The following is a 21,569-nucleotide window of genomic DNA, read 5'->3' as shown; positions in this document are numbered from 1 at the left end:
CACTAGTGCTACAATTTTTCAACTATTACAACTTGAAGTGGATGCATTCTGAAGTCCGTGGAGCAATATGGAGATACTGAAAACTGAGGACCGAAATGTGCCTTTGTGCTCTCTGCCTTGTCTTTTCCATCTGTTTTACTTTTAGTCTTTCTTCAAGGGGGAAGTGTGTAATTACATTAGCATGTTAATTTGTAGTAGTCATTTTTGTATCCATATATGGCTTACTGTGGTTTTGTATTGTGGTTATAACATTATGATGTTTGTGTGTTTGATTACAATTGATTATTGAGTGATTTGTGTTCACGTTGTTGCTACTTTACATACGTATGTATGTACTACATACAAAGACTTGCTGTACACTGCACATTCAACTATACAAGTGCATACAAACAGTTGAAATATTGAATGATAGAACATATGTGGCAGACCTGTTGTAAGAAGGTGATAATCTGAGAAATGCCCCACTTGTCAGATTTGGGCAGGTTCAGATACAGTACCAGTCTGTCACAGTCTTTTGGGCTGAGCACTCTGCCTGTGTTAGTAGACAACACCATACAAGTCTGGGATAGTTTTGGAATTTTAGTTGCAACGAGACAGCAATGATAAATGGGACACAAGTAACTCTATGAAGCATGCATTGTATATATTGCAGTATGCCGAAAGGGATTTGTCTGGCTGAAATGACATCAAACAGTGATAAAATCAAGCCTGTAGCCTTAGCTATTATCAAGTTATGCTTGTCTGAAGGTATCAGTCAGGCAGTCAGTCAGTAGAAAATTCCACTAAATAAGAAAAAATTAAAATTTCGTAGCAACTTTTTGGGAGTGTTTCAGGTCATACCGAAGACACTTTTGGGTTTGAATATACCTAACAGATACTACCAAAGTGCCATGAAGGTATTGTGAGGCTGGTTTTAGGGTGATATTTCTGGCCCAAACCTTCATGATCTCTTATCCATCGTACTGTATGATACTACTGCTTCTACTAACAAAATTATCTAGCTTATATTTGTAGAGATAACATATTTAAACAACATAGGGAGGAGGTTTCAAAGGTTTAAGGAAAATCCCCTTTGATTTCTAAGATGGAAATCTCTTGGAATCATGCATATGTGCATACTGTATATCCTGTGTTATATCTATTAAATCATAGATAATACAATTATATTATAACAAGATCTATTATATATTGGCAATTACTACTTTCTATTATATTGGCTGAAAATAATGCCTTATTTTCTAATATTTTGCAGGTCTCTAAATTTCGCATACAAATTTCAGTATTCAAAACAGACAGCATTTCATACAGCACACAAAAGTGTATACAATACTACAGCATTAACAAAAGGAGTGCAAATTTATAAGCAGCCTAATACACACACAAAAAAAAAGTGTTAAAAACACTGCATTATTTTCTAATATTTTGCAGGTCTCTAAATTTCGCATACAAATTTCAGTATTCAAAACAAACAGCATTTCATACAGCACACAAAAGTGTATACAATACTACAGCATTAACAAAAGGAGTGCAAATTTATAAGCAGCCTAATATACACACAAAAAAAAGTTTTAAAACACTGATTATGAAGTGCCATTGTCATATTCTGCAATAGTCTCAGTCTCATCTGTAGTCTGAACAGGCTTTGACACTTCTTTAACTACTCTAATTTTTGATTGTATAAAATTAACATCACTGTGTTCCACTGTACACACATTTCTCCTACCAGTTATTCCAGCTATCATAGCGCTTCCTACATGTGGAAACAAATGTTCACCTAAAAACATATTATGACTATGGAACTGTTACTGAAAATTCTATGAACTGAAATTTCAGTCCTTATTTGAAGAGCTGAAATTTCAATTTGTAAGAAGTGAAAATTGCTTTTTTTTTTAAGAATTGAAATTTCAGTCATTTTTTTATTTCATTCCTTATTTTTAAGAACTGAAAATTCAGTCCTCAACTGAAATTTCAGCTCCTTTTTTTAAGAACTGAACTTTCAGTTCTTACTTTAAGAACTAAAAATTCAGTCATGAACTGAAATTTCAGCTCCTTTTTTATAACTCCTTTTGAATCTTCAGCCCTTATATTTTTAAGAACTGAAATTTCAGTCCTTATTTTACGAATATATACAGACCACACATACATTATTGATAACACAAAATTGCCATTCTACACAAAACGACACCAACTAACAACTCTACAAGAAAGCTTACCCTTCAAGGCCTTTAGAAAATTTTGTGATTATGCCATATATGATTCAACAGCATTGAATAAACATTAAATTTGTGTAATCAAAATTCGATATTTTTAAGATTTGTCTATCATAACCAGACATAGAGTCAGCTGCTGATCCACAATCAAAACTTTCAAGGATGTCTATCCAGACCATTCCTAGACAAAGTCTCAAGGCTGGTGTTCATTTTCATACATATTCATAGGGAACACATCCCATATTTCTGGAAGCTTACAAGGCCTACTATATTGTTTCTTATAGTTATTAAAACATCTGTTGCATCGCAATGATCCCATAAGCAAGCTCCATTAAGCAGAGGCCACACCCCTAAATGCAACCACACACCCTACATGCAACAAAAAATGGTATATAAGATTGTAAACTATAATTCCGTACCTTGAAGTTGGTCACGTACATGCGTGGACAGACAAGCACACATGGTTTTTCCCAAACCATCAGACATATGCCCACTCGAAGGCCAGCTGTTGGTGTGTGCATGACACAATAATCAATTTTATGGCAATTTTAATTCAATTAAAATATGTGGTGTTCTATACTACATACATTTTCTCATATGCATACATACCAATTCCTGTTGGTGCACTCAAAATCCAGTCATCTTGAGCAGAAAGAAGCTCCATCATCTCATTATAAAATGATACTGGCTTTTGATTATCACAGACTTTTCTACCAGTGGCTGAATCAGTGACGTAAGCGTCATTCTTGTGGGTAAAGAAATTTGGTTTGTTGGCTTGAAAAGATGGTGATCCTACGGTAGTCACCAACAATCCAATGGTTGTATGCTGCTTACTTCCTGCACCATGTTCTAGATTCACATACAAATACTATAATACATACATAAATTATATTATAAATATACACGCAAACTTTAAAAGGTTGAACAAGTGCAAGATAATTAGAATAGGAAATGTTAACAATTGCATTAAAGTAGATTTCATTCATTTTTATAGTCAGATATAAATAGATACAATGTTTAGTGTGAAATGCATCAACTGCTGACCCGGACTAGTGAAAACTGGGGTGTGTGTTCAGAAATATGTTTTGAGGCAACGTTTCAGGTGCTGGATCAGCATGTTGAGCAATCGAGCAACTATAGTGGGTGTGGCTCTCTGCATACCTACAAATTTCAGAACGCTGCACTGAGTACACACTCAATTACACATTCCTGATAACAAAGTGGGCATGGCTCACATAGTAATGACCTGCTGCAAGACTAGGCTATGATATGACTTATACAATAAGTGGGCCGTGGTTTCATGTAAGCTCGCAAAACAGTAAGCAACTTGGGTTCATGCTATACAGATTGTAATACATGCAACTACTGATAAATGGGCATGGCTTAACATCTGCTTGTAATCTCAATAAGTGGGCGTGGTTTACAAAAGATCTGTGACTGGACTATGGTACATCAATATACTTCCACATCGTCAATCTATAAGTACATACGTACCATTCTCTTCTGATAATCCACATGCTCCATAATCCAGCTTGTCATATGAGCCATGCAGGCTATCAGCAAGGTAACTAATAACTGACAAGTCACACATCAGTATGACGTAAAAATGCTGCAGTCCATCATTATAGTTTAATGCCCGTAGCACACGTAATGCCTGCTTTGCTTCTTGTTGTACCTAAAGAAGAAAAGTTTATGACAATTGTTATCACATTTATATGTGATCGGATCTGTAAGCATCTCACGTTTTTGAATTCAATTTTATTACAATTCTTTTACTACTGTACATTACCAAAACAATAGTTAATAAAGGTTTTAGTTTAGAAGTTGCAATACTACAAAAGTGGTAACAGTAACAAAATCGATGTGTAAAGTGATATTACGAAAATAAACCAGAGATGCTCAATAAAAATGGCCATAACTTAAAGCATCAGAGCATGCAGTATTAAATGAATGTATTGATTTAGCTTTCACACTCACTAGTCACTACCAAAGCTATTACTAGACAATTTTTGTCTTCCTACGACTGGCAAAAAACTAAGAAGAGCTCGTATCTTCTGTCTTTTCTAAAGAATCGACATGAAACAAAGGTTTTTTTTTGCTATGGGAAATACATACAGTGTACAACAATGCCATTTTTCCATTACAATATTGAAGCAAGCACTCTGAAATGGATTTTTGACATATCTCGCCCCATTATGTTTAATTCTACTGTAAAGTAGGTTTGTGCAAACAGGTAAATCTCAGATCCGGTCACATAATTACATGCTATTATAGCCTTATGTTCACAATACCATATCTAGCTCCATCCCAGTAAAATCCAAAAAAGATAGGGAAAATCCTGGGAATCCGCTCTTTCCTACTTGCGCAAAACAATTCCTCAAGGCACCAGGGGTAGCATCGCATAATTTTGTCTTCCATAACAGTCCGCTGCTGTTAGAATTCTGTATCAGGAACACATTTTCGTGATCAACAACCACTCCAGAGTCTTGAACAGGACAAGGGAATTCCATTGCTCTCTTACAAAAATGCAGCAGCTGTGCTGGAGTCTCAACCCCTGAACAATTTAAACTTTTAAATGGCTCCAGCTTTTCCGATGATGTATAACATGGATACTTTTCTTCAGCTTGTTCCCACGTTTTACAGCCAGTGACCTTCATAAAGCAATTTCTAACTTTTTGAATAGCCTTGATGTCACTACACTTGCTGACTGCTTCTCTAAATGTCAGCTTTTTTGAGCTAATGTCTGCCATCAATTGGCATAAGGTGTCTTGATCTAAACCACGGAATGGTTTAAAAGACGAACCAGGCAAATCTGGTACTTGACCTTTAGCTCCTTTCTTTGATCTTGCGATTGTTTTCAGTTCTCCCTGGGCATGAAGGTCAAAAATTTTCCTAACATGTCCAAAAGTTTCATTAGGTAGAGCTGATAAAAAATATATTAGCCTCTCATCAAGCTTTTCAATCTATAACAAGACCACGCAAATATCTTTTAAGTATGGTCATAACATTATAAACCCTTCCCTTACATACATGTAGTACGAACTCTTGGTGTATACCACTTACATGCAATTTTAGAAGCATGATCCACAAGCAGTAGCTAGGGGCCATCACAGTAAAATAGTGTCTAAACAGGAGACGTCAAACTGTCTGTATCATGACTACTTTAAGTAAAGCATAATAATGATCTGCGTCACTTTCCATATTTTTGCCCAATACGCAGTTTCCTACATACGTAATACATGTAGTAAGCAGGAATGCATACAATTACACTGTAAATCCCATGTCACCTTAAATAGAGCCATTGTCAAACTACCTGCAATTTGTACTACAAGCAAAGAAATAGGTGTGTTTACAATGCATGCATTGTCTGCTAAATACTGTAAGACATTAGGAGGCTAAACAGTGATAAAACTTGTGCTATTAACCAACTATCAAACAGTATCTGTAGTATCTGTCTTCTTTGCAACTTAAGAGTAAAGAAAATGCAAGTGTCAATTCATGGAACATAACTAACATGCATATATAGTATTTACTATCGTGAAAATTGCCTAGCAACATATATTGTCTTAGCTCATAAACCACACCAATAATGGTTACAAAAAGACATATACATACATCTATGACCAGAACCGTTGAACAAGCTTTTCTCCACTTTTCAGGCTTCTTTGAAGGAGGATCATGATCCAGTGAAGTATTAGATAGCTCGTAGAGAAGCTTTCTGCATTGCTGTATCTACATACAGAAGAAATAGATTATTCAAGTAAAAATAGTTACCTGCATCATCAGTTGACATACAATTCTATTTGTAGTATGGTGTGCGGGTAGACAAAAGGCTGTTACTAGTGTTACAAATCAAATATGAAAAGGTTGTAACATGGCAAGGTACTGTACAGTAGTGGTGTGCGATATCAGGATTTTTATTTCTATATGTTATCGATACGATATTGGGGTAAATATCGAAATTTCGATACGATTTTCGATAATTTTTAATTGTGTGGGTGGTGTAATTGCGTGGGCGTCCGATATTTATAAATATGCTTGAAATAAAATTTACACACTAACTATTGCATTAAACTAATAATAAGCCTAGGAAACTGGTAGACAAATTTTTAAAGTGGCTAGATAGTACAGAACCAACCTTCATTTCTAGCGTGATTGCGCAATCACATACTAAATGCTGTAGATTTATCGAAATATTCTTCGATATTTCGATAATCATCGCAAAGTATTACCTTTAATCTGCTAAAGCAGTATCGAAAATCGATACGATAACAATATCGACAAAATTATCGCAAAATCGATATTTTTCCGATATATCGCACATCACTACTCTACAGCCAATTTTTGAGGGATGAAACTTTTGCGAAAGCATGTAAAATATAATTTTTGCATTTTTGATTCACAAAAGTCTAGAAAGCATTCCTTAGTTTGCTAAGGTAATAGCTGTGCATCTCAAATATCTCATGGTTACATTTCATGAAGCTGTCATTACTCATGAAAGTTTCATCTCCTCAAAAATTTCTGGGTATATAGTGCCTCCTTTGGCCACCCAGTCTGGCCACTAATTACATGTAGTTCAGACATCAAACAAAAAGACACACCAGACCAACACAGGAAGTCACAATACAAGGCATCAAGCAGATGAATCGGTCTGGAATGAATATCTACATGGCATTCATTCTTCTACATGAATGGGAAACACTACAACCACTAAACTGACATCTGGTATCCATATTTACCACACCCTTATTCATCAATAAATCAAGCTAACAAGGACTATTATATTGCTGTACAAATCAGAAATGAATATCACAGACACTTAATTCACTAGCACGAATCGACACCTTTTGCTGTGAGCAAGATAAATGGGACACAAAAGAGGATACTCGTAAGTCCATGAAGAATGCACTGTACGTACTGTGGCATTCCAAAAGGCACATGTCCAGCTGAAGCAACGTCGAACAGTAAAAAGTCAACCCCTGTAGCCTTATCAGTTTTCAAGTTACACTTGTCTGAAGGCATCAGGCAAGAAATTTAAAATTCTGTAGCAGCTTATCTAAAGTGATTTTGGCCATTCTGAAGACACTTTTGGGCTTATTTGTACATCAACAATACTACTAAGACATCATGAAGGCATTGTGAGGCTGATTTTGGGGTAATATTTTTTTGTCAGAAAAGCCCAAACCTCCATGATCCCTAATGTGCAGTTACTATCACACTGTATGATACTACAGTGGATCCTCAGTTATCCAAACAGCTTTGTTCTTATAGTTAGCCAAAGATAAGTGAACATGTGCGGATAACTGAAGCCCATTGATTTATATACAGAGCTTCGTTCAACTACTCTAATAGAACAGTCATTTTCTGTAATAGAACAGAACAGTCACATTTAGCATTCGGATAATCAAGGTGTTCGGATAACTGAGGGTCCACTGTAGTGGACAATTCAGTTATGGCCAGTAACAACTACAGATTAATGTCCACTAGTATATCTGACTTCCCTTGTTTCTTTACTTTTATTTCTATGATCACTAACTGAGCTTGAATTCCAAATTTTTCCTTCTACTTGTACAAATTGCAATTGTATCAGTTTCAAAATAGTTGACTGTAGCTATTATAGTTGTAACCACACAGTGTGTACGATGTATGGATATATTATATTGCCTCTGGTGTATCACGATACAGCGATACATTGCACAATACAAAGTAGAGTCTAAACAATGGTCTATGTCATTTTTTAAGTGAGCTATTCTTTCTTTGAGAAGCATTACATATTAAGTTTAATCACAATGTACAATAATTTGATTGTCAGCCATGTTAACAAGCCACGATATGTCAACATATCGCATATCAATACAACTGTTCTACCAAAAAAAATTTTCACTGTCAATAAAATCAATTTCTAATGGATTGAAAAAAGCACACAAACTAGGGCCCAACCATTTCTCACCTCGTAGAACAATTCTACGCCTTACTCTTTACTGATAACAATATGGAAAGTAGTGAAAACACACACCTGCGGACTACAACATTGGCCAACAACTCCATCAAGCATGAATCGTGAAAATTCAAAGCGTACTATTGCAGAGTGACGTTTACACGATGTCTGTACCAAATTTTGATGTTCTGTGGCGTATAATTTTGGAGCTATTTAGCGAGAAAGGAGACAGTGTAACCCGTGCTCCGCGTAAGAGTAATCATGTGGTGGCAAGCAACTAGAGTTGTGACAAGCTAATAGATTTAAAGCACAGATAATTCTCTGCATAGTCTATGGCTTTTTGCGTTTGCGCATTACCACAAACAATTTGTCCAATTAACTTTGCCTTAGTCGGCTGCCCTGCCCTTACAGTTTAGCTAGCACTAGTGACAGAAATCAAAAGTAGTGAAACAAAATTACAGTAAAAGTAGCAAAATAAAGATATATAGTAGTGGTAACCCATAATTCAGACATGGGCACACTGAAGCGGTCCACCAATATATCTTTAGTCTGAATTGCTTCACTATTCTATCAAACTTAATTTTATTACAGAGTTAAAATACACCCTGTACATGACAACCTTTTCATGAAGTAATACTTAAATCTAAAATTAATTGTACATGTTACAATGTTATATCTACTGTAAGTATAAGTGAACCTTACCCAATCCATTGTGGTGATTTCATGTACATGCGTTGCAGCTCGGTTATGTTTGTTGGCTAGTCTCCTTACAAGAATTGTATCCATTGCGCTATACACTGAACATGTTCGATGTGTAAATTGTTTAGAAGACTTTAGCTCAGGTTTTTCAGACAAAAGCTCTTGGAGGGCTTGGCGTGAATGGTTTCCTCCAATTGTGTTGTATTTGTATCCTTCTTTCACAAGAGGATTAAACGTTTCATCCCTCTTCAATTGGACGATGCACAAAATCGGTTGTACATCAGTGCACATGTTGTCCACCATTTCTTGTTTTAGCTGATCCACTATGTTTTTTGAGCATTTTCTTACCAGCCATTCTTCAGGGGGAGGTTCCAGGCACTTAACTGGTAATGTAAAATTACCTGAAACAAGACAAAGAAGTAATCTAAACACCATTATCAATAGCAGCAAAACCTATGTATAATCATGAAACTGATATCCAATATAACCTTAGATGGAAACCCTATTGTGCTTGACTATATAATGGCTATAGCTATAATAGTGAGGATAAAAGGCAGGACAGTAGAGCACATATTGACACAATAAAGCACACATCGACACAATAAAGAACACATCGACACAATAAAGCACACATTGACATTCAAGGCATTGCAATCTCAGTTTCAGTCGTTGATTTGCTACGGCTCTCCCAAGCATATTGCAGCAGCTAATGACTTGCAGTCGGTGAACAGTCACCCAAGTTAAACTACTCCATTCATTTGATAAGCATCCCTACAACAATTTGATTATAGGAGGCATAGTTTTAACATTGTAGTTATGTTTGTCAGGATAAACAGTTCTATCCCACTGAAGCCCTACATCAAAGTAAAAAAACTGGGAGTATATGGTAGTTAAACCCAGGGAGTGATAGTTAAACCTCAGTGCATACATATATGGAAGACAGCATAACACATTCAATTGAAAGAAGTGTAATCAAAACCTTACACATTATAAAACTGTAAAAATTGAAGCTATACTCATTGTGCAACTATAGTCTTGTCTCCAGCCGCCCACGCAATCAAAGGTCATGTTATCGAGCCTGTGGGCAGCTGGGGACAAGGTAACAAGTTCAGCTAAACTTGAAGCCATACACAATGATATGCTTGTCTAGCCTTATTGAGACATTGATTGTGAACTTGATTGCTTCAAAGTGTGGGATAGAAACTGATTAAATCCCACCTGCACTCGTAGGATATCTAGTTACCGACACCTTGGCCTCAGGTTGATAACTAGATATCCTACTCATGGTAGGGTTTAACTATACATAACTAATATCATAGAAAATTCTGTTTAATGCCCATCGTATTCTAGAGTGCTTTAAGCGTGTTTCAGCGTTCATCTAAGCTTTACTAAAATCTTAGGTGAGTAAGCTTCCTTGTAGAGAGGTTATTTTGCATTATCCGTAAGGGGTGTGTGGTCTGTAGGCTGTAGTAATACTGCCATTTTAGTATCATAAATTATACTATATAACTATCCATGATACTGAATAGTACATAGCTACTTCATGATACTTTCACACTGTACTTACGATCTCTTGCAACACTGAAGACACCACTATCAAGCTAAAACTACTGGTACTGCTCTTCCTTACAAGTTACATGACACTAACGCATGCACTAATTAATTAAAATACTTTTACAATATACGTGTACTCTCAGTGATAACTAAACTTAAACCCCAGTGCGTGGGAGTATCAAAGCGCCGCGCTGGGTTATAACTACCATACAGCTAGACAGAGCGGCGCTGCTACTGTACGATATATTAGTTATCACCCAGTGATAACTAACTTATCACCCTGTTGCGGAGCCACCCAGTCTCTTTCGTGACATCATAATAACCGCGAATGGCATTGTTTACCAATGGAACAAAGAGCCAAATAAGGAAATATTGATACAAAACACACCAATACAGCACTCAAAACTAGCTAAATCTTACAAGAAAACTGTTAATCCTTTACACAATAACACTACAAGTTACCAATACCGTGATAGTTTAACAAATGTCAAGAATAGTCCGTGACGATTTTCGCTCCAGCAATCACTCTCAACGGCCACTATGGTAAGAACTAACTTCCTCTAGCTTCATCGTTCTATCTCGGACTATGGTAGCCACTTGTTGGTCTTTATTTTTCTCTTGCACACCACGCGACACCACCATACCAATTTCTGACGAAGGCGAATCGTACCTGGAACCGCTGCTTCATAACACCGCCCTTCACTACAGTTTGTAGGCAGTATGTAAGGTCTCTCTTGTAGCTACGAAGTAGAATCTCCACACAATTCAGACGAAATCTTGAGCACAGTGACAGGAACTCAAACCGGAACTTAATTTACTATCTGTAAACTTCTGCGCACTCCCGCGCACTGGGATATAAAACAGTTATATCCCGTATACTCGGATGATATCATTGTTATTACACTCGTCCTCGGCTCCGCCTCGGACTCGTGTAATAACAATGATATCACCCTTGTACCGGGATATAACTATAATGTACGTGACAGAGGCTATTGTTGCAGTGTACGTTTTCCTTTGTTGCCATAGCACTAGTGCTACAGATGGATGAGTCAGTAATTATTCTTAGCAGGTAGCTAAGTGGCACCACCAGGTGAGGTGATCGGGCTATGCAAATAGACTGGCTCATCAGTACAGCCCTAACGCTATAGTGTTAAGTACTGAAGTAACAAAGGAAAACATCTACGCTACAACAATAGCCTGGAGTGTATAAACAGTGGAATGGACTACTGGAATGGTGGAATACTGGATTGGATTTTTTTTGTAGTTTAATATCATTTTTTACATCCAAATAAGTACCACTCCTCTCCTTGAATAAGCAAATAAATAGGATTCCCCACTGAAGTCAGCTCATTTAGCATACTTTTCCTCACCACAACACTTGTATGACTTATAACTCAACACTTTATTACTTGTCTGAAACTAACTGTCTTAATAACTGTGGAAAAGGCCATTGTAAACGCTTACCCCGTTTCACTTTACCAAAGATTTTCGCTTAGGCTCCTATAGGTTAGCGTAGTGTTGTACAGGCTCTGCCTTCTGTGTTTGTACAGTACCTAACTGGCATAGTTGATAATAAATAAATGAATACTTCCAAGAGTTAATAATAAGTCTCTTATTATTAGCTCTTGAACTTCATTATACAGGGTGAATGTACTTTTACAATTAATGCATACATGTAATCAGCTAGCTAGCTAATTTTTTATCATTGGGGAACAAGGGTTAGGTAAGGAATCTTCTTGGCATTCCCATTAAACTGTTATTGTGCATGTTCATAACTGACTTTACAGTATATTACATTGGTAAACTTTGTCTGCAGTGAGGTGAAGTATGCTAAGAGCTAATTTTAAGGAGAATCCTATTTATTTGCTTACTTAACGGGAAGAGTTGTACTTATTTGGATGTAAAAAATCATATTGAACTTTAAAAAAATTCCATCATTCCAGTAGTCCATTCCACTGTTTATACACTCCCAATAGCGTCTACCTTAAGGTGACTAAATAAATTTAGCGATTTTAGTGACTAAAGTTTTTCCGCTAAATTTAGTACACGCTAAACCTGCAAAATGTATGGTAACTTAATTAAATCAATTCACAAAATCGCTAAATTTTGTATGCGCTAATTTCGCCAATATACAAATTTGCTGAATTTAGTGTATCGCAAAATTTAGTCACCTTAAGGTATCACACTTTATCACTGTGAGTACATGTGTATCCAGGTGTATTCTAATTAATTAGTGCACATGCTAGTGCCATATGATTTGCAAGGAAGAGCAGTACCAGCAGTTATAGTTTCATAGTGGTGTCTCCAGTGTTGCAAGAGATGGATAATGCCTGGATTATTGTTTAAAAGCTGTTTCCAGCTTAGTACATGAGTTCAGTCCGTGAAATAAAGTAGGCCAGTCAAATGTTACAAAACCAACAAGTAACAATGAGTCAAGTGGTACAAAATAAAGTTACAATCTGCTAAACTTATAAACAATGGATACATCAAGCCAACAGGTACTGTAGTGTATTGAATATGGGATAAATATAGGTATAGAACTTCATAAGCATTAACATAACCATAAGTTTTAATTACTGTAGCTTAGTTTACGGTTGCTGGTAGAAGACAAGCTCGTTTTACATTTGAGACATGACCTGCAATATTGAAAGCCCTCTCAGATGGAAATGATGTAGCTAGGGTGGCTGAGTATTTCTTAGCCAACTTGCTCAGAATGGGGTACCTTATAGCATTGTACTTCCACCAAGCCAATATATGAGTGTTCCACTTTTTCACCTATACTCACTGCAGCATCTTGGTATCAATTCACTTCTGAATCAGGGATAAACTGTTATTGTCTGTTCTTGGTACTGGTGAACCCACACATACCGCATCAAAATAAGGAATGTCAGTGAAGATAAATGGGACACAAAGAAAGAAATTGGTAACTTCATGAAGAATGCATTGTACATACTGCGGTATGCAAAAGGCACTCTCAGGACAAAGCAATGTCAAATGGCAAAGAAATCCAGCCATTCGTCATTGCTGAGTTACACTTATCTGAAGGCATCAGTCAGTCAGTTATTCAGTCAGTCAGTTATTCAGTCAGTGATTAGAAAATCCATAGCAACTTCCTGAAAGCATTTTGGGTCAATCTGAAGGCTTGTTTATTTATTTTTTCATGTGCCATACCCAAACCTTTGTGCAGGGCCTGAAATTATGTTTTGAAAATGATCTGACAAATCCTGCTATTTGGTCGAACATACTCAGTAGTACTATATAAAAACTTTCTAAGTGTTCAGACTTTAGCCAAAAATGGTCAGAAAAGGGCAGATGTCTGACCATAATTTCAGGCTCTGTTTGTGGTCACTATTATCGTATGTACAATACCATGTTTCTACATTATAACCATTCAGTTACTAATCCACGTGTGTTTGTTATATTTTATCAAGCTTTTAGCAGCAGCAAAGGAAAGTGGACGACCAACTACCAGGATGGACGCCATGAAGGCCATAAAGCTTATGTTATATACTTAGCTACATAAGAAAAAAAAGAAAAATGTTTCAAAATACAGTAGTTATTCACATAACACGCCTCACACTACACAAACACTGTTAATTAGTAATTGGAAATACACTCAAATATTGCTAGCCAAGTCAGGTGCTATTTGCATTATAGGGCTGGACAAAGCTTCAAATGTTTCATGGGTTTGAAGGTTAAGTATATAAGTCGTTAATTAAGCTTCAGACTATTGTTTGAAGCTATGTATGCACTCATAGTCTACGAAAGAATTACAAATAAACAATGTTATCTTTATTCCAGCTGCTTATTTATCTTGCTCGATCAATGTTTGTCTCTGCAATCAATCTTCATGTGCCACACCCACTTTTAAGCCATCACAGTTTAACTTTCTACTGTAGTTGTAGCCTTAAAATACCTTATAAAACTATAGATAATGTATGGAAACATCCTTTTAGCCATTAGTCAGTGTTTGCCTATGCATGATTGCAGTATAGTCACTATAGTTCCATCGCAGTTTAGCTTGCTACCATAGTTGTAGCCTTAAAACACCTTATAAAGTTTCAGTATTAATGAAGTAGGGATCTATGCAATAAAAAGTAGTAAAACAAGAGATGAATGATGCATGCTAAACAGGATAGCTGCTAATAGCTGCTATATGTGACTGGATCTGCGAAAACAGGACATAATCGCACAAGCCTAAATTTACAGTATAAAGCATTGAATACATTGGGTGAAATACTTGCGTATTATTGAAAAAAAAATTTTGAACGTCTCTTTCTTAGTGAAGGAAGGGACTAAAAATAAAAACCTGGATATCATCTTATTTGCCTGCTCAAGAGGAGTAGTAAAATCTTTGTTTCGTTGTAGTAGACCCAACGAGCGTTTGTTTACATCACGTCAAAGCGATCGTACGCGATCGATTTTTATCACAAATTTCACCTTTGTATGCAGTGAGGAAGGGTGAGTAAAGGACAAACTTACCCAGTAATTGATTCCCCTATTCATGGCGAACACGATGGTGTAAATTGCAGCTCCATACCTCAATCCATTGGTAAGTTACAACTGTTTCTGTAAGCGCCTGTAATTTATTTCCCTATAGTTACTGTACAAATCGATTTTTCTGTTGTTGCTACTTTGTAGGGCTGTAACTTCCAAAGTTATAGGCATATGGAGCTGAAACTTTGCCAGTGGGTACACTTGGCTAAGTGGAATATAAATATTTAATAAACAGGAATTCGAAAAATATGCGATTATGTTCTGTTTTCGCAGATCTGGTCACTGTTTTGATGGGCATGCTCATGAATCTATAGCAAACGGGATCCCAATCGTGGAGTTGCAGGCAGATATCTAGCTAGTACATCTCTTCTATAGCAGCGTTGGGACTAAAGCGCTTTCGAAATGCAGCTTTGAAATAATTCTGTGGCACCTAAATATGCTGCTGAAAGAAAGTGTTGATATGGAAAATTAACACCTCAATATGGATTAAGAAGAAGACAAGTAGTCTGATTGAAGATAAAAGAAAAGAGAAGGCGCAGAGGGCCTATGTGTCGTTGGAACCCCAAAAGGCACATCCCACTGGTGAGTTTGTTATTGTGGCATAAAATGGTGGCCGTGCACTGGTCTCTAGCCTTGGGACTGTGGTCAGGCAGGAAGGCAGACTAAAGTTCAAGATTGGCAATTTTTTTAATTTTATATACGGCCACCTTTGTTATATTTAATGCTATTCAAAAGCAATCTAATATTGCAGGAAAATTTTTCAACCAGACAGATGTAGGCTAACTAATTATAAGTAAACAGTAAGTTTTGTACTAAAAAATTCTTTAGAACAAAAAAGTGTTCGTACCTGTGGACCATGTTAACAGTCAGGTTTCCAGAAACCAGATAGCCCCACACTTAGTAGTTATAATGATATACACCTCATTTGGACTGAAAAATTAAGGGCCCAAGAAATAGCTTGGCGATGAAAGGTTGAACAGAAAATAAAAAGGTTGAGCAGAAAAATAAAAGATTGTGACACAATACTTGCACTGTGTGGCATGATAGAGTTATATAGGTATGCATCAATGACCAGCAAAGCACAGGAAGCCACACTTTGACAAGCAACACCTCAGTCTGTTCTTAAGCTTCACTTAACAACAACAATCAACAGTTCTCTAATTTAACATGCAAGTTATATACACACATAGATTACAATATACAGTCATCACCTTGATGGTAGGTTAAAGTCTCCAGATCTATCCCTGTGTCTTCAAACTCCTTGTTTAGGCCAGCTTTTTCTGCAGCTTCTCTTGCTCTTGCTTGATGGCTAGCAACTTCAATCAGGCATTGTCGTTTGTTACTAGGACCACTGAGGGAGGAGTCTTCATTCACAATTGACTCTTGACTTTTCAGTGCCTCGTCGAATATTTGAATAAAACGCTCTTCAGATCCAGAAGATTTAAACATTTTGCAAAAATCATTGACAGTCCAGTCGAACTTTGTAATATCCAACATCCTAGGCTGGGATTCTTTGCTAAATGTAGCCTGTAGACAATAATAAGAATGAGTTTAACAGTGCACATTAATGTCATCACTAGTAACTAGTTATAATAGAAGGCGTGCACAAACACCAACAACATTATATTTGGCTATAAGGTATGGATAGCCGCCTTGTACGGTTGCAGAGATGGTGTGATAAGAGCTCGCGTAGCCAGACCGCTGCTTCTCTTTGTGTGTAGGTGGGAAAAGTATAGCGGTCTGGTAACGCGAGACTAGGTTGAGGCTAAGAATTGAAATAAGGAAAGAGCAACAACTATTTTGACAGACTTACCACAAGACAAACTACGCCGTCACTATTCTCCCTCTTTATCAATGATCCTCTTGTCAAAGTTCCATATTTACGATGTACTTTTTTTCCAAAACCAACGTATACTCCGGATCCGTCACTCAGTTCTTCCGAAGCTGGCAAAAAGTGCCAGAGCTGTGCCCGAGGCATGGTCGAGGTCCACACACCTCTAAGATCGCTTCTTGATATTACACCTGTGACAACGTGGCACAAGAACAGATTCGCGCCCGCTTAATTTGAGCACGTGATTTATATTCTCTCTGGGCCGCGCCAGACTGGCCCAGCAGTGCAAAGTGCTGGGCAACTGCTGAAATCACTCGAGGGTGCCAGACCGAATAGTTGACGAAGAACATAGTATATTATAGCCAGTTCTACATAGAAATGTCTCAAGGGATAGCTGATTATAGAATAGACTGAATATCTCATTTCCAATCAGGGAAGACGAACGGCCATTCCGACTGTTAGGAGCTTTAAAAAATAAATCAAAATTCAAATCGATCAAGCGGTAGGTACACACTGTAGGTAGGTCTGTGACCTAGGTCCGGTAAAGTCTTATAGATTCTCTCGATAATCTATGGTCTTGACACCCTTTAAAAAGTCAATATTTGACCAGTGACGATCTTTAGTACTTAGCCTTGACCGTTGACTTGGTACGAATTTGGTGGCCTTGACCTTTGATTTACATTTTGACAGCGGTCGCAGATCGACCTACAGTGAGTCACCCCTGTATCTGGGTGTCAGCTAGCAGGGATGATCCAACAGTAGGGATCAACAAAAGTTCCTTGATGATATTGATGATGAATATCTCAATTATTTTTGCTATAATGGTGATGCTGTGAAGTTGAAGCACACAGCCAGTCACCAGCTGCAGTGTGACATGATGATGTTGTTTGACTCGATCATGACAACCATTATGTTTGACTCATGTCATTGGTGTCAACCAGTGTGATAATGATGTTGTATGACTCATGTCAACCAGTGATATGATGTTGTTTGACTTATGTTATTGATTTCAACCAGTGTGATATGATGTTGTTTGACTCATGTCAACCAGTGTGATATGATGCAGTGTTAAGTGGGCCGGATTATCTGGGTCATTTGGCACATTAATTTTTGTCCGGGTCAATCCACTTCACTGAATATCTGAGTCTGACCCGGATGAGATTCATGTGTGACAAGTACGATTGTATTGGTGGAAATACAGCCTTGTTGTAAACACTCAAAAATCTTATGTGGAGCCACACCCACCATTCAGGAATATGCTTTGTTGTCTGTGCAGGATATATAGAGCCACGCCCACTGATGGGAATTGTATCAGCTATTCTCTGTGGACATGCATGGCATCACCGGACCCGTGTTCCTACATGAAATGTAGGTAGCTGCATGTAGACTTACATGGAGCCACACCCACTTGATAAAATGTAGCTACTTGCTTCTTGCAGACAATCCTATCTATAGTGCAGGGCTAACCAATAGAACTTATGAATTTTTAATCTAGCTCTTGAGGCACACCTCTATGTTAATTAAACCGGGTCACATGCGGGTCAGATCCGGGAATTACTATTCAGATTAGTGGGTCAATCGGGTCAACAGTACTGACCCACTTATAACGCTGATATGATGTTGTAGTCTGATAATATGTTTTATGACTCATGTCTGTGATATGATGTTGTATGACTCATGCCAACCAGTGTGATATGACGTTGTATGACTCATGTCAACCAGTGTGATATGATGTTGTATGACTCATGCCAACCAGTGTGATATGATGTTGTTTGACTCATGTCAACCAGTGTGATATGATGTTGTATGACTCGTGCCAACCAGTGTGATATGACATTGTTTGACTCATGTCAACCAGTGTGATACGATGTTGACAACATCATATCACACTGCTTGACATGAGTCACACAACGTAATAATATTGCATTATAGCTAGTTGACCTGAGTCATATCACAGTGGTTGATATGAGTCACACAACATGATGTTAAGTGACTCATGTCAACCAGTTTGATATGATTTTGTATGACTCATATCAACCAGTGTGATATGATGTTGTATGACACATATCAACCAGTGTGATATGATGTTGAGTGACTCATGTCAACCAGTATGATAGTATTGTATGACTCATATCAACCAGTGTGATACAATTTTGTATGACTCATATCAACCAGTGTGATATGATGTTGTATGACTCATGTCAACCAGTATGATAATATTGTATGACTCATATCAACCAGTGTGATATGATGTTGTGTGACTCATATCAACCGGTGTGATATGATGTTGAGTGACTCATGATCATATCAACCAGTGTGATATGATGTTGTATGACATATATCAACCAGTGGGATATGATATTGCATGACTCATGCCAACCAGTGTGATATGATGTTGGTCAACCAGTGTGATATGATGTATGACTCATGTCAACCAGTGTGATATGATGTTAGGTCAACCAGTGTGATATGATGTATGACACATATCAACCAGTGGGATATGATGTTGTGTGACTCATATCAACCAGTGTGATATGATGTTGTGTGACTCATATCAACCGGTGTGATATGATGTTGAGTGACTCATGATCATATCAACCAGTGTGATATGATGTTGTATGACTCAGTGTGATATGAATCATGCCAACCAGTGTGATATGATGTTGTGTGACTCGTATCAACCAGTGTGATATGATGTTGAGTGACTCATGATCATATCAACCAGTGTGATATGATGTTGTATGACACATATCAACCAGTGTGATGTGATGTATGACTCATGTCAATCAGTATGATATGATGTTGTATGACTCATATCAACCAGTGTGATATGATGTTGTGTGACTCGTATCAACCAGTGTGATATAATGTTGAGTGACTCATGATCATATCAACCAGTGTGATATGATGTTGTATGACACATATCAACCAGTGTGATGTGATGTATGACTCATGTCAATCAGTATGATATGATGTTGTATGACTCATGTCAACCAGTATGATATGATGTTGTGTGACTCAGGTCAACCAGTGTACTATGATGTTGTACGGCTCATATCAACCAGTGTGATATGATGTTGTATGACTCATGTCAACCAGTGGGATATGATGTGTGATATGATGTATGACTCATATCAATCAGTATGATATGATGTTGTATGATTCAGGTCAACCAGTGTATTATGATGTTGTACAGCTCATATCAACCAGTGTGATATTTATGATGTTGTATGACTATTATATATCAACATGATGTTGAGTGACCCATATCAAACAATGGGATAATTATGATGTTGTTTGACTCATGTCAACCAGTGTGATATGATGTTGACAACATATCACACTGCTTGACATGAGTCACTCAACGTCATAATATCGCACTATAGATAGTTGACCTGAGTCATATCACAGTGGTTGATATGAGTCACATAACATGATGTTAAGTGACTCATGTCAACCAGATATTGAGTGACTCATATCAACCAGTGTGATATGATGTTGTATGACTCATGTCAATCAGTGTGATATGATGTTGAGTGACTCATATCAACCGGTGTGATATGATGTTCTGTGACTCATATCAACTTAGGCTCCTAGGCTATGGGTAAACACCTCGAACAGGCTCTGCCTTCTGTGTACACCCTCCAGTGCCTAACTGGTAAAGTAGATAATAACAATAATAACAACAATAACAACCAGTGTGATATGATGTTGTATGACTCATGTCAACCAGTGTGATATGATGTTCTGTGACTCATATCAACCAGTGTGATATGATGTTGACTCATGTTAACCAGTGTGATATGATGTTGACTCATGTTAACCAGTGTGATATGATGTTGTGTGACTGATATCAACCGGTGTGATATGATGTTGAGTGACTCATATCAACCGGTGTGATTATAATGTTGAGTGACTCATATCAACCAGTGTGATATGATTGACACGAGACATGAGACATGAGTCAACATCATATCACACATTGACATGAGTCAAAATTATATTACAGTGGTTGACCTGAGTCAACATCATATTATCACACTGGTTGACATGAGTCACACAACATCATATCACACCAGTTGACCTGAGTCAACATCATAATATGATCACACTGGTTGACCCGAGTCATATAACACTGGTTGATATGAGTCACACAACATGATGTTAAGTGACTCATATCAACCAGTGTGATAATATCATGATGTTGTATGACACATATCAACCAGTGTGATAGGATGCCATATCAACCAGTGCGATCTTATGTAGAGTGACTCTTATCAACCAGTGTGATTTGATGTTGTATTACTCAGGTCAACCAGTGTGATAATATGATGCACTCAGGTCAACTAGTGTGATATGATGTTGTATGATCATGACTCATATCAACCAGTGTGATATGATGTTGTGTGACTCATATCAACCAGTGTGATATGGTGTTGAGTGACTCATATCAACCAGTGTGATATGATGTTGTGTGACTCATATCAACCAGTGTGATATGATGTTGTGTGACTCATATCAACCAGTGTGATATGGTGTTGAGTGACTCATATCAACCAGTGTGATATGATGTTGTGTGACTCATATCAACCAGTGTGATATGGTGTTGAGTGACTCATGATCATATCAACCAGTGTGATATGATGTTGTGTGACTCATGTCAAGCAGTGTAATATGATTGACACGAGTCAGCATCATATCACACATTGTCATGAGTCCACATTATATTACAGTGGTTGACCTGGGTCAACATCATAATTATCACATTGGTTGACATGAGTCACACAACATCATATCACACCAGTTGACCTGAGTCAACATTAGAAATTATCATGCTGGT

General features: G+C 37.3%; 1 protein-coding gene across 1 annotated transcript; it reads right to left on the bottom strand.

Annotated features, from left to right (window-relative positions):
• Positions 1 to 1,254: 1,254 nt before the first annotated feature.
• LOC136265218 (uncharacterized) lies at positions 1,255 to 16,984 on the bottom strand. The gene is made up of 8 exons (XM_066060079.1): positions 16,712 to 16,984; positions 16,110 to 16,425; positions 8,851 to 9,248; positions 5,826 to 5,942; positions 4,502 to 5,173; positions 3,705 to 3,885; positions 2,820 to 3,059; positions 1,255 to 1,750 (listed from the first exon to the last, which is right to left on the bottom strand). The coding sequence occupies exons 1-8, from the start codon at positions 16,874 to 16,876 to the stop codon at positions 1,581 to 1,583; spliced, it is 2,259 nt and encodes a 752-aa protein (XP_065916151.1). The 5' UTR covers positions 16,877 to 16,984; the 3' UTR covers positions 1,255 to 1,580.
• Positions 16,985 to 21,569: the final 4,585 nt, after the last annotated feature.

This window comes from Dysidea avara, chromosome 1, assembly GCF_963678975.1.
Source record: "Dysidea avara chromosome 1, odDysAvar1.4, whole genome shotgun sequence".
NCBI lineage: Eukaryota > Metazoa > Porifera > Demospongiae > Dictyoceratida > Dysideidae > Dysidea > Dysidea avara.
Note: the sequence above shows the minus strand (reverse complement) of the source record. Positions and strands in the feature narration are given on the sequence as shown.

Bases quoted from the DNA above. Each gene is read 5' to 3' on its own strand.
- LOC136265218 (XM_066060079.1), bottom strand. From the start codon at position 16,876: ATGCCTCGGGCACAGCTCTGGCACTTTTTGCCAGCTTCGGAAGAACTG. The intron at 5,174-5,825 runs GTATGTATATGT...GTCTTGTTATAG, and splicing joins CAACGGTTCTGGTCATAGAT to ATTGAAAAGCTTGATGAGAG. The intron at 3,886-4,501 runs GTATTGTGAACA...TTTCTTCTTTAG, and splicing joins CTGGGATGGAGCTAGATATG to GTACAACAAGAAGCAAAGCA.